General features: G+C 39.9%; 1 protein-coding gene across 1 annotated transcript in view; it reads left to right on the plus strand.

The window, feature by feature from the left end:
- Positions 1-5,662: 5,662 nt before the first annotated feature.
- The window catches only part of LOC117812181 (disks large homolog 4), a 60,321-nt gene continuing 52,127 nt past the window's right edge, over positions 5,663-13,856 (plus strand). Inside the window, exon 1 of the mRNA XM_034682805.1 lies at positions 5,663-6,089. Within this exon, the coding sequence (XP_034538696.1) occupies positions 5,988-6,089 (102 nt within the window). The 5' untranslated portion in view covers positions 5,663-5,987. The remainder of the gene's footprint in view (positions 6,090-13,856) is intronic.

Raw genomic sequence — 13,856 nt, forward strand, 5'->3', positions numbered from 1 at the left:
AATCTCCCACATACTGCAGTATGATTCACAAATAGATATAAACAAATAATATACCTGTATAGGAGGAGAGGGCAAATTTAGGGTCAGGTTTTAGTCATTTTGAATCCTGCAAGTCTGTCACGTATTGATTGACTTACCAAGGCCATCTTGTCACTCAGGTGGCTTTTTTGAAGCTTTGCATTTTTGTCCTGTTGGCTGAGCATGTGTGGCTGTGATGACATTATAAAGTAATACAAAAATAAGCCAGTCTGAATAAATAGGGTAATATTTATTTAATACTCTGCTGAAGCTTCAGGGTTTCTTGGAAAAAAAATGAGGAATAAGGTATTTTGGTGTGCATGCTGTGTTTGGTGTGCATTGTTCAATTTGATTTTGCTGAGCATGAGACTTGAAAACAGGCATCAAGAATAACTATAAAGAGTCTATATTGTATAGATAATGTGAGGGTCTTGTTTGCTGATGAATTCACACAGTAGCATCAGAATAAACAGAGATTATTCTATAACCAGTTACAAAGTCGTATAAAGCCTTTAGAAAACACTGAAGGATGTAGAAAAATATGGACTCTGTAATTAAATCAGTTACGCCTTCTATCCTATGGTCTCCTCTGTGGGAAAAAAAATTGTTCTCCTCCAATGGAAAAAGACGGAGCCACCAACTATTACGGCATGGTTAACGGCACTGACTGATACATTGCATCTTGAGAGGATTTGTTATTCTCTTAGTGACAGGTTGGGGGGCTTCAAAAAGATGGGGAAACCAATTATTTCCTTCTTGAAACAGGATGTGTGACAATCTAAGTAGCACTGGGTGGGTGGGCCGTGGTGGGACGGGGAAGGACTTATTCATTTAGTTCATTTTACTTTATTCATTATTTTTGTATATTTATATTTTCTCTCCTATTTATTGTCTTTTCATTTATTTACTTATTTGTTGTCGTATTAATGTTCAAAAACATTGAAGCATTGTATAACTAAAGATGGATGTATTTTTGATACACTGTTTGCTTCACAATAAGAATATTTGAATATATACAGTTGTGCAAGTTTACATACCCTGGCAGCGTTTCTGTTTTTTTGGCCATTTTTCAGAGAATGATGAATGATAAGAGAAACACTTTTTTTCATTCATGGTTAGTGGTTGGGGGAAGCAAAATTTTTATCAAACAACTGTGTTTACTCTTTTTATATCATAAAGGCAACAGAAACTACCCAGGAAATCATAATTTCTGCCAGTGTATGTAAACTTATGAGCACAACTGTATATGTAATTAAATCAGTTACAAATTAAATATATGAGTTAATTAAATTAGAAAATACCATTTTATCATTAAGAAAGAAATATTTCATGTTTATTGTTTTCCATAAAAATGCTGAAGACATTATTCTAGAGGGTGTGATCCTGTTGAAAAGAGCATGAAAACAGTTGCCTGACTTCCAGTCGAGTATGTCTTGTCTGACTGAATTTGTTGAGTCTAATCTAGTATGGAAGTAATGGATCAGTCTGTACATGCTCATTCTGAGAAGCATAAACCCCTCTTTGTTGTAATGTTAAATGTCAAGAGACATTAAAAAGGCAATGATGACTATCTCTGACTGTGGATGATATAAATCCGTCAAGTGGGGCCTTTTCCATTCTTTGGCCTTCGATATAGCTTTGACCTCTCCTTTTTTTTCCTTTCATAAAGCCATTCACCGTATCTTCTTTCATAACCACTGTAACTAAAAAGATTCAAAGATGGCTACCAAGGCCGACAGAAGAGATGAGAAAATGTTCCAACACTTCTGGCACAACCCACAGTGTGTTCGGCTGAGCACAATTTCTGGCATTAGCTGGCTTCATGCACTCCTTTAACAGCCAGTGGTGAATAATAGCAGCACTGGCAGCTCCTCTGCTCTGTTTCCTCTGTGTATCTGAGAAAACACTGTTTACTCATTGTGTAGCATGCAGTAGTAGCATAAGGAACCTGTCGTATTTACACATTCACCTCTGTCAGAAGCAGTGGTCTTACAGATGCAGTGAATGGAAAGTGAACTATTTGTTGGGGATCTTCCACCCCCTGCAGATGTTGTCATGGAAACACTCTGGATCCTCTGGGCCTCTCTCTCTCTCTCTCTATCGCTCTTTCGTTCTCTCTCACACACACACAATGCAGCATTAGGATGTTAATGCTATACTCAAACACCACAGTTCAGGTTTCCATGTGACTCCCACACTTACATAATGCTGTAGTGGAAGGGGGAAGCCACTTACAGTATATTATCACCATGGAACTTATACAACAGACAGTGTTTCAGTCATTTCCATCGATATGTACGGCCTGGAAATCTACCTGCAAGTCTTTATAAACATGTGCTGTATACATGTAACAGGTTATATAAACATCTGCTTGTACAGATATGACGTGTGTGTGTGTTGTGTTTCTGTGAGAGTACAGTATGCAGTCATGACCAAGCTAACATGTTTCCCCTCTTGCTGATCTGATACACGTCAGAGCTCAGTGGAGTGAGAAATGAAAAAGCTTTCACGCATTTACTGCTTTACAAAACAGACATTAAGAGTGGAGGCGGAACAATGGTGAAGAAAAACCCTAGAGCTGATAAATCAGAGAAACACAGTATTTACTGCCCGCAGTCATTTTTAATGACACACTGCATTTGCATCTTGTAATGGTGACCGACTTTGACCTGAGTTCAAATGAATTACAGACCTCTCTTTCTTGATATCCTCCAGAGGAGACCTTCTAATTCAGAGGAGCATTCCTGTTTGTGTGAGCCAAGATGACCAAGATTTCTTCATTATAGTACCACAGAATAGGATATTGTTTCTGCTTTAAATTGGGTTAGATCACCCCTTTGTTTTGTCTCGTACTTCTTGTAAGGACGTCATTTTAAAAAGGCATCAAGGGGAATATCTGTGGAGGAGACTTTGTTGTGATTTTAAAGAGAGGGGGGCCTCTGACTCATTGTGTACGTCTTTTTCAGTGAAGTGTCAATGCCACCGTCTCTTATTAAAATAGATTCACTGCTGCACTCAAGGACACAGTTTTCTTTTTTAGAAAGCAATATCCATGGAAACGTTTGTGGGAGTGAGAAGTCTTCTCAGTCGTCTTATGTCATCAGAGAGAGGAGTCAAAGTATGAAGTAAGATCAATTGTAGAGAAAAAAGGAAACGTCAGAGGGTATTAAAAGGAGGATGTGAACAAAGCCGAGCCCACACACTGAACAAAACACACCACATACCAAAAAATATGATGTGATTATGAGTGAGGGCTCTTCAGCTGTATTGATGTTCACATTATTGTTCCTTAAATTCAATTACAGTACAGAGTGCTCTCCTGAGCGTTATTCTATTGATTGTATTGATCCAGTGATTTATATACTCCTGCCTCTGGTCTGTGAGTTACTGTAAAGAATCATTTTCTCTCACACCGTGTTGAAATTCATGACCTCCCTCTTCACGGCCTGTGATAATCCTGCTGATGTCTTCAGCACATTGCAGATTTCCCAGGATATCCCCTGCACTCTGGGAGGGTGATGAGGTTTAAAGAAAAAGAAATCAGCAGCACACTGGAGTATTCGGAACGGTCCATGTGTTCGATTTAAAGCTGACGTCACCTGAGAGCGAGGAGCCCTGCGCCGCAGTCGGTCCTGAGATGAATGCACAATATTTAAATCTAGATTACCTGGTTCTCTCGCTCCACCCTGTGGACGCACCGCGTCAGCACAATCACACACAGGAGGAGAGGAGAGGAACAACACATACACAGAGACTGAACAGCATTAAATAACAAGGACATTATGTTTTTTTTTAATCAGGTTTATATTGGAATTCTATGACTTTTAGAAATAATGATCTTTTCATTTTGTTTAAACTTTCTTCAATAATGTTTTCCGAGTTAACATAACTTAAAGGGATCAGACAACCTAAACATCTAATGTAAGTGGCTTATACCTTATAAAGTCACAGTCAAAGCATGTTAACTATTACATTTTAATTTCATTATTCATTATCAAGGTGAGTAGTGCGTATAAGCCAGAGGACAGTCATATCAGCTTTAAGAGATTATGCATCTTTCTTCTGAAATACTGACTGATTCTAAAAATATGTGGCCAGAGAGCCAAGATCTTGATTTGTTTAAAAAACAATGTATTATATTTTAATTTTAATTGTTTATTCTCAGTTAAATTTAGAAAACTCTTACACTTAAAAAAACAAAACTACAATGCATCACCTTTTCTTTAAGTCTGTATTTTCTCTGTTAGAGAGATCTAAAAACTCATCAAAAATACAGAGCTCATGATAACTGAGCAGCAGTATTTCAACTGTTTTTAATTGAACTTTGCTGCTTATTTCCTTATTAGTTGTTTATTTTTGAGAGTGTGTTTAAGGCTTCTTTTATTCTATTTAATGTGTATGACTATGTGTGTTATTGATGAAAATAGGGGTCAAGATTTTTTTGTTCTGTTTGTCTTGACGCAGCTTTTCTAGTGTAAATCCAGACAGAAACATGTTCAGGTAATTTTCTATTGTGAGTCAGCATGTTGATGACATTTGGATATTTAGCTCAATCAGCAATCCACAAAGAGGACATTTTGTAGTTATAATAATAATAATAATAATAATAATAATAATAATAATAATAATAATAATAATAAAGTTTATTTATATAGCACCTTCCTAGAACAGGCGTCACAAAGTGCTTCACAATAACAGAATAAAAAGCAACAAGCAAGACATAGCAAGAATTACATCAAAGTAGAAAAAATACATAAACACAACAGACATAAAAATGGACAGGTCAATCAAATGCATGTCTAAATAAATGGGGTTTCAACCGCTTTTTAAAAATGACCACAGTGTCCACAGCTCTCAGTTCTGGAGGAAGACTGTTCCACAGTTGTGGAGAAACAACCTTGAAAGCACAGTCACCCTTAGTTTTTTAATCTGGTGCGAGGGACAGCCAGCAAACCCTGATTAGAGGACCTCAGAGTCCTGCTGGAGTTACAGTTGTGCTCAAGTTTACATACCCTGGCAGAACTTATGGTTTCTTGGGCAGTTTCTGTTGTCTTTATGATATAAAAAGAGTAAACACAGTTGTTTGATAAAAATTCTGCTTCATCCAACCACTAACCATGTGTGAAAACATAGTTTTTCTCTTACCTTTCATATTCTCTGAAAAATGGCCAAAAATATCACAAATTCTGCCAGGGTATGTAAACATATGAGCACAACTGTATATGGCTTCAGCATTATCAGGTGCTGACCTCTGATTTAGAACATTTCAGCACCTTGGACAGCTTCTCCAGCATTGTGTCTATGTATCCGACAGGTGGCGCTGTAATCACATTGTAACGTGGTGGTGGTGGTGGTGGTGTTGGTTGGGGGAGCAGGTTCTCTGATGTGAGGCCATTTGATATTTCTCAGATTACACTGCCTTGAGGTGAATGTGTGTGGATATGTGTGCGCCTAACTTTATAATAGCTACCAATATAAATTTCATTCTACCACTGGGCAACATTATTACGCCGCTGCGCCCCATTCAGTCTCCTCGCTGCTTTCTAATGATTCCAGCTGCGCGCTAAGTACAAACTTTACGGTCAATCACATTAGAGAGGGAGAGGGAGGAAGAGAGAGAGAAAGAGAGAGAGTGAGAGAGAGACTAGTGCAAATCATGAATGGTGCTGCCAGTGTTTAAACCTTAGGACAGCATGTCTTTGGAAAACGACAGACGGAAGCTGTAAACGTGACAAACATGCAAGACGCAAACTTGCACAACAGCGCGTTTATTGGAGCAGAGTGCCGCTGCGGTTACATTTCATCCGGGCAGCCCGTCTGTTAACCGGCATCACTGACCCCCCCTCCTTTCCTCCCATCGGCTCTCCGTGGCTCTCCGACCAGCTGTACCGTGGCTGTGAGTGTGTGGCGGCGGACCGACGAGCTGTGGGTCTGTGCTGTCCGCCTGCTGGGAGTGAGGCTTTGGACTGATGTCTCTGCCTATCAGGAATTTAAAGTGTCTCTCGCCGGTCATGTGCCAGTGTAAGGTCATCTGCAGCAACCGGACCCTGTCTCTCATGTTCGGCTGCAAGGTAAGCCTGGGGGTGCACGAGGAAAAAAAAATATCTGCAGAGAGGATGCTTGTGGACAAAATGCAGTAGGCTATGTGTAAACATGTCGCCAAAATATGACTTAAAGATCCTTCTGTGCGATTTTCTGAAGGAGGCTCATTTGGAGCGCGCTTTTCTCTGAACAGCTCCAACAGTAATTAGCCTACAGAGATGCACTCACCTCCGGCTTCCCCTCTTTTCTACGTGCGTTCAGGTACAAGCTCCATCACAGTATATATAAGCATCCTTGCGTGCACGGTCGCTTCTTACATAGCCGATTTCCATTTACACGGACAGGCAATAGCATTATGTCAGGCATGGCTGTGTATGGTGATATCTCTTTCTCTACCATAAATATTTACTAAGATTTAATGAATGGAACATCAATCATCAGCTGATATCTCCTGCGTATCTGTGGATCAGGTCACCTTAATGCTTTCCTATGTTTTCACCACACTGATTGGTTTACATCTAGCTTTGCATGCCAGCAAAGCAAACTGCATGGCATGCTTTTGACCTTGGGAAACGCACTTTATAGCTCAGGGCCACTTAAATATCAGTCATCATCAGAGAAAGTGAACACCGCAGGAGAGGCTGAACCCCAGCATGAGACTAGGTAGCTTGGTTAGTGCCCCTGCTGTGTTCTGGGGAGTACTGATGAATCAGAACCAGTGGTTTTAGCTCAGCTGCTCATTATCAGCACCAAACAGTCTTTCACGTTCAGCTGTGTGTTTGCACTGTTGCTTAGTGTTTATATAGAAGGGGAAGGATGGTATTCTCTGTGCAAGGAGGAGCGTGTTAAGTCATTCATTCACTGATTGTCCATCACTGCACTTCCTTCCCAGCTTCAGGTGTTTCCAGTATGGCAGCCGGAGCCAGCTCAGTGTTTCCCTCCACATGGTGCTCTATCTGTTAGCTTTCTAAAGCCAAATCTGACTACACTGGTCCGCTCTGGTCCAGGATCACAGATTCACGGCTACATTTGCAAGGATTAATGTGTACATGTGTACAGAGATCAACATTCATTGTTTATGGATTTAGTTCTGACATGTTGGTTTGTACTTTGTTTCATTGTTGGAACCTGGTGCATTTCCTGCATTTCATTAGTATTGGTGTAACAGTACATCAATGTAGATATGATATTGATTCCAGGATGTAATACTCAATATCATTAATACAACTGCAGCAATCAATATCACCATCACCAGGAGACAGACGTGTCAGTTACAGACACATTTGTGTACATGTGTGAGTTTTTTCATTAAAATCATACTGTGGTAGTTTTAGTGATTGATAACTGTTAATAATAAATGGGCCTATGATAATGCCTCTAATTGATGGGATTCCCCTGAATTGAATCAAATTAAAGTCATACACTGCAGACTTTATGATATGTGAAGAGGATCCATTTAAAGCAGTGATGTAAATGTAAATGTAGACATTGCTGTTAATTAGTTAAAAACTATTCAATCTGAAATATGTGGATATCTTTGTTATATTTAATTAATGCTAATTACTCTTTGCATTTTGTCTGGTAGATAAAAGCTATTTCTACATTTGTGTGACACAGCTGGTGGCATAACGTGGGTGTTTGCTTTCGTGGTTTTCTGAAGGGGAGGTCCTGCTGTGCTCACTGTTGAGTATTACTCGCTCCGATTATTCCCATGTGTCCCCACGCCTCGCTCCCTCATGGCTCTCATATATTACCCTGTTTCTCCATCCGAGACCTCACACCTTCCTCATGGAAAACATATTAAAATTCTCCTCCCACTGAATTAAGTTGACTCAACAGTCCCTCATGACCAACCGGTGAAATGGAACTCTACATTTACATTGATTAAGGGAGAGCAGATTTCAATATGACGGTAATGTTGCAAAGTTTTCAATGCAGTAATCCCTGGGTTACTCCAGGGGTGGGGGTTAGACTCGACCTGGGGGAACTGAATAGGTCCCCAATACAATATTGGTTTCTTGAGATATTGTCGCGTTAAACTGAGGTTTGATGACGATTTGATATAATATGGTTAGAACTAAAAGTCATCTTCATGTGTGTTCAAAATGTAGCCGAAGTTGAGATAGTAAAACACAAAATCTGAAGTTTATTAGAAAACAACTGTCACATTTGCACAATGTACAAAATTCAAATAAAATAGTGTTACTGGAGTCACATAACTAGCACAAAAAATCTAATTAAATAGACCTTTATATAACACAGGTGAGCAATATCGTTTATTTTTCTCCAGTGGCATTTGTAAAATCTGTTCTTCTCACTGCTTGCTCTGGAAAAAGCAGGATCTCACTGGTAACAGGATACAGCAGAGCAGGATAACTTTTTACATTTGAGAACAGTAGCCTAGTTACATATTATCTACAGGACCAAATCAGGAAAGAGATGAGACGAAACAGTGTTGGCAGGGACTGCAAAAATCTATTCAATATTTAAAATTGTCAGTAGCTTGATTTCGGGTCTACTCTGTCCTTATTATCTGTGAACTAAAACAGTGTTTTTCTGAGCCAGTCAGCCTGGTGTCTTGTCACTGCAGTAATATGTTTATTGTCAAAGTGACATAACTGGTATTATTTATATCATTAGTAACATTAGGATTTATATTATGTTCTTATTATATCATAATATTGGGAATTGTTTTTGCCTTCCCTAATGTAAACTACATCTCTTGTTCAACCTGTCTGTGTTTTAAAATAGAACCAAACATGTTACTGGAAACAGCCACCTGACAAAAACTCTCAGATACTGTGAAGCTACATTAATAATTTAACTTAGCTATAACATCCGCATTCGCAAGCTAATTAGCTTGCAAATGTTAAAACCTACTCAGTTAATGTGATGCGTTAAGTAAGAGCAAGTGTGCTAGTGCAGCTAACAACATTGTTGTCTGAATAACTACAACACTTCAGCTTTAGCATGTGAAAGTTGTTGATGGATAGAGAGAACACCCTGTGCTGCACAAACACAGAGGAACCATAGACTGTAGAAAATATAGATGTAGTATCCGTGACCTCACCCATCTGTTCCTGAGCGCTGTTTTGAAGCAAATCGTCGGTGGCAGCCATATTGGAAATGTGGAAGTCAACCAGGCATAGTGTGATGTAAAGGGGCGGGGTCTGAGCCTCCTAGCCAACAGCTATGTGTTCCCGTCCGGGAGTCAAGTCAGTCATGTCCTTATTTGGGAAAAAATCTTAATCTTTATATCTTCTGAACCGTCGTGTTAGAAAAAAATTCACCCCCCGTACAGTGTGTGCCGATAGAGAGATTAGCTACTTAGAGCCAAGCCATTTTTTGAACCAGGCTGTAAACATGTTTATTAATGCTGCAAAGATCGGATTTTTCCCAATCATGTCTATGTGGTTTCCAGTGTTTCTGCAGCCAGCCTCAAGCGGATTCCTGGTGTGCTGCAGTTTATAACACTTCCGCATGGGCTTCATAGTTTGAGACTAGAGGTTGCCACTTGAGAGGAACCCTGAATTAGACACGAGTGCCTTTTCTGTTGTTTTGACCAAACATAATTAACGTTAAACAAATCATATGTGCACAAAGTTGTGTACATTATTATATTGGTGGATAGCGCTTACCTATACACCTACCTGAACGTGTGTTGGGCAAGGCAGGGAGAGTGAGCTGGTGCACAGTGATACATACTGTCCTTTCTGTTTTTAAGACGAAGCATCGCATTTAATATTATCGCTAAAATAGGATTTAATTCTCACATAAAATGGACTGCGTTTGGTTTTAACAAATCTGGGATGTTTATCTCTACTAATGAATGCTGTGTAGGATTAACTTATTTTTTTGACCATGCCAATCATTCTCAGATTAGAGATTCGCCTGGACTTCGTTCTTTTATCTGCATATGAACAGAGTCATAGTATGCCATACTAGCAGCTCGGCACACTCATTTCCTGCAGGTTCAGTAGCCCACAAACAGCTTGGTTCCAGTCTGTTGCAGTCTTGTGGTGGGTTGTTAACAGTGGGGTTTTATTTGCCCAGATCTGGTGGGATGTACTGTATACTGCAGGCATATTCTTTTACTGTCCCCCTATATCCTGTCTCTTTTCTTCAGTCTGTCTCTCCAGCCCTTGTTTTTGTCCCTTACACTCTCCAGGACTGCAGTAAGTTTTTCGCTAAATGTCTGTGTAACTATAGCTGCCACATGACTGGTCATTTCCCAAGGTGATCATCCAAGGTTACTTGTTTGCATAGCCTTTGTTCTTAAACAAAGAAACAGCACAGAGCCTCTCAGTCATCTTTAATTCAGGAGCTTAATTAAAAGGATTTTATGTGCTTGGAAGCATCCAGCAGTGCTTTAATGTGCTCTTTTATGCTTAATGCTCATTGATGGATGCACAGCGTTTATTCAAGACAGACTCTTCAGCTGAAGTTTGTCTATATGCAGTGCTGACATGAAGGCCATGCAGTGTAGACAAGGAAGAGAGAATAACTGAAACTAAGTATCAATGTAATGAATGATTTACGACTCAGGGATCAGTGGGCCTTCATCTCAATATCCAGATCAATAATCACCTCAACCTGGCAATCAATTCTCAGACGTCCTTACTGGAAAATGGAGAGATAAACAACCTGCTGTCACTCATTCCTAGCCGACCAATTAGGTGATCTGGAGTACTGATATAGAAAATATCACAGGAGAGGTATTGTATGTTGCTGTGCTGTATTGTGCTGGTCTAACATTTCACATCCTCGCTGTTACTGTTTTTTTCAGCCTTGCGAACACACATTCCCTCCATATGGATTTGACCTATTTTATCCTGCTGTGTATGTCATCTTTCTTTATAAAGAGCAGCGAGTCACTGCTTTGACAGTAAGCTCACAGAGATGCTGCAACAACAATGTGCTGCAGCAGATATTTACTAATGCTCCGTTCAGGTCTTATATTGAACCGTTCGGGGTCGCCTCTACCTCCGTAACCTATCGAAATACTGCAGCTGCTGTTGTGTGAGCGATGAATGTGTGGGTTGGAGGAGTAAGTAGCACACTTTGGGTCCAAAAGCAGCACTGCACAGAAAAGGCCTTTGCTGGATGAATCTATAAAAGCCATGCACAAAAAAACAAAACAACCTTCCACTAGCTTGTGCAGGTAAACATAGTCCTTCTAGCGCTACGACACTGCAGAGCTTGCAGGTTTTCTGCAAGAAACTCAATAGCTTATTTGGAAGAACTCAAATATTTAAACATGCCAACATAATCCTTTACAAATGTCAGAACCACCAGAATTAAATCTGCATGTTATTATAAGATGGGTTGCCTAGTTACACAGTCTCCCACCAAAAATCTTGAGGTGAGCACATTCGAGCAGTAGATATGGTGGTAGGCTACTTGATTTGCTGATACAGGCCCTGATTTAGTGTGGTAGACTTGTACTTTTTGTTTTCCTTGATTCATAGACACTTAGCAGAAAAAAATATCTAAAAACCAACCTCACAAAGAACCTCGCAAAGGTATGCAGCAACAATGAAACTCAGCTTCAGTTTGAAGAGCACAGACAGAATCAAAGAAATCCCATCCTTCGTGAACTTTGGTTTCAGACTCAGAACTCACTGGGAATTTGAGATGTGAGGTGACTGCTTGTAAAGTGCACAGTAAGACATGAGGGGGTGTACAAATTCGTGAATGTTCAGACTTTTTTTTTTAATCTACTGGGAACATGTACATAGACGAGAGGAAAAAGAAAGAAAGATTGAAGGAGAGTAACGGATAAAAAAGAAATCTGAGATCAGTGCGAGTCTGAGCTGGACACAAATGCACACAGACGCACTCCTACACACGGTCGCTGCACACTCTGGTAGCTTGCTTCCCAACCGGCATACAGCATTTTTCTTTAAAAATCTCAAAAGATCCACTCGAACAAGTGTTAGTATCCACGGTGAAAACTTGTACATGCCGCTCTTGTCTTACTCTCCCAATGCGCTCAGACACTTGTGTTTGAAGGTTGTGATTGTATGTGGTTTAGGTAGCTAGGTTGATTCTGATGTAAGGCGTGGGGCTGTATATTTTTGTTTCAGCTATTGCTGCACCAAACTTCTAATCTCAGTTTCTTTTGTGAGATTAATCAATAAGAATCAAAAGCATTGCAGGTATTATTCATCATGTTTGTTTATCGTAAAATCATTAACTAATCTCATACTGCTGCATGTTAACATGGCCTCCACTTATATAATTGTGGGTGGATAACACCCAAGGGGCTGGGGGAGGGTTAATGCTACAATCCTCCTCTACAAGTGCAGCATACATAAAATGTACATACTCAGCATAAAAACAGTGTGTGCATGCGTCTGTGCACAGAGGAGGGAGGAGATTAAATGATCGGGGGAGTTGTGGCAAGAAGAAAAGGTAATAGGTTTTAGCTGACCTGTAAACTGAAAATTATGAAGCATTTAATGAAAATAATTAAGCTCATTTTTGCCTCTCAGGCTTTATATTAGTATTTGTGCTCTTTCCTGTCACTGCCAATTCAGCTAAATTGTAATTGTAGTTCAAAATACTTAGCAAGGAAAAGCTTTCATTCTACATACTTTAATATATGAAGGCTTTGTTCTTTTAAAATAAATGTCAAGACCATAGACTGTATAAATAATGGACGTAGTCTCCGTGACGTCACCCATCTGTTTCTGAAGCCCGGTTTTGAAGCCAATCGTCGGCGGGAGCCATATTGGATATGCTGAAGTCAACCAAACTTAGTGTGACGTAAAGAGGCGGGCTTTGAGCCTACTCGCCAACAGCTACAGTGTTCCCGCCTGTCAATCAAGTCGGCTGTGCCTCTTATAATGGAAAACTGTTAATCTTAATATCTTCGAAATTGAATTTGTTATAAAAAAATCCCCCCCCCCCCCCCCGTACAGTGTGTGCCAATTGAGAAATAAGCTATGCAGACTACACTCGTATTTTGTACCAGGCTGTAAACATGTGTATTTCTGCTGTAAAGATCAGCTTTTTTGAATTGGTGTGTATGTGGTTTCCGGTACTTCTGGAGCCAGCCTCAAGTGGACACTCGATGAACTGCAGTTTTTAGTACTTCCGCATTGACTTCAATTCTTGCAGCCTTGGTTGAGATGAGGGGACTTTTCTAGGGAATGTATCTTTGGTTCAGTCGAGGCAGATGGCTGTCTTACATGAGTCTGGCTCTGCTCGAGGTTTCTGCCTGTTAAAAGGACGTGTTTCCACGCTGCTGTAGCTAGCTAAATACTGCCAGGTGCAATGCTTATGGTGGATTAAGATGAAATAATACTGAGTCTTATCCTGTCTTGATGTTGGATCTTTGTTAATAATTTAACATAGAGTACAGTCTAGACCTGCTATGTTTGTAAAATTGTCTTTAGATAACATTTGTTGTGATTTGGCGCTATACAAATAAAGATTGATTGATTGATTGATTGATTGATTGATTGATTGATTGATTGATTGATTGATTGATTGATTGAAGCAGGTATAATCACGTTTGAGATCTGCTTTGACTTTGGCCCAACTTTGTGTTTTCATCTAGCTACATGAAGAAGCTAACTCCATGTAAGTATGGACATTATGGTAGAGGCACAGAGAATGAGGCAGACTCAGAAATAGTGAGCTCAAATGTGGAGAGAGAAAGAAGGTATGCACGGTGTAAAAGATGAATGATCTTGAATCACAGGCTATTTATCGCCATTCATCCATAAACCGGGGTACACACTACAAGATAATTGGGCCAATTATAGGCCCACGTTCCCACTTACGACAGA

Source organism: Notolabrus celidotus, chromosome 5 (assembly GCF_009762535.1).
Source record: "Notolabrus celidotus isolate fNotCel1 chromosome 5, fNotCel1.pri, whole genome shotgun sequence".
NCBI classification, from domain to species: Eukaryota; Metazoa; Chordata; class Actinopteri; order Labriformes; family Labridae; genus Notolabrus; species Notolabrus celidotus.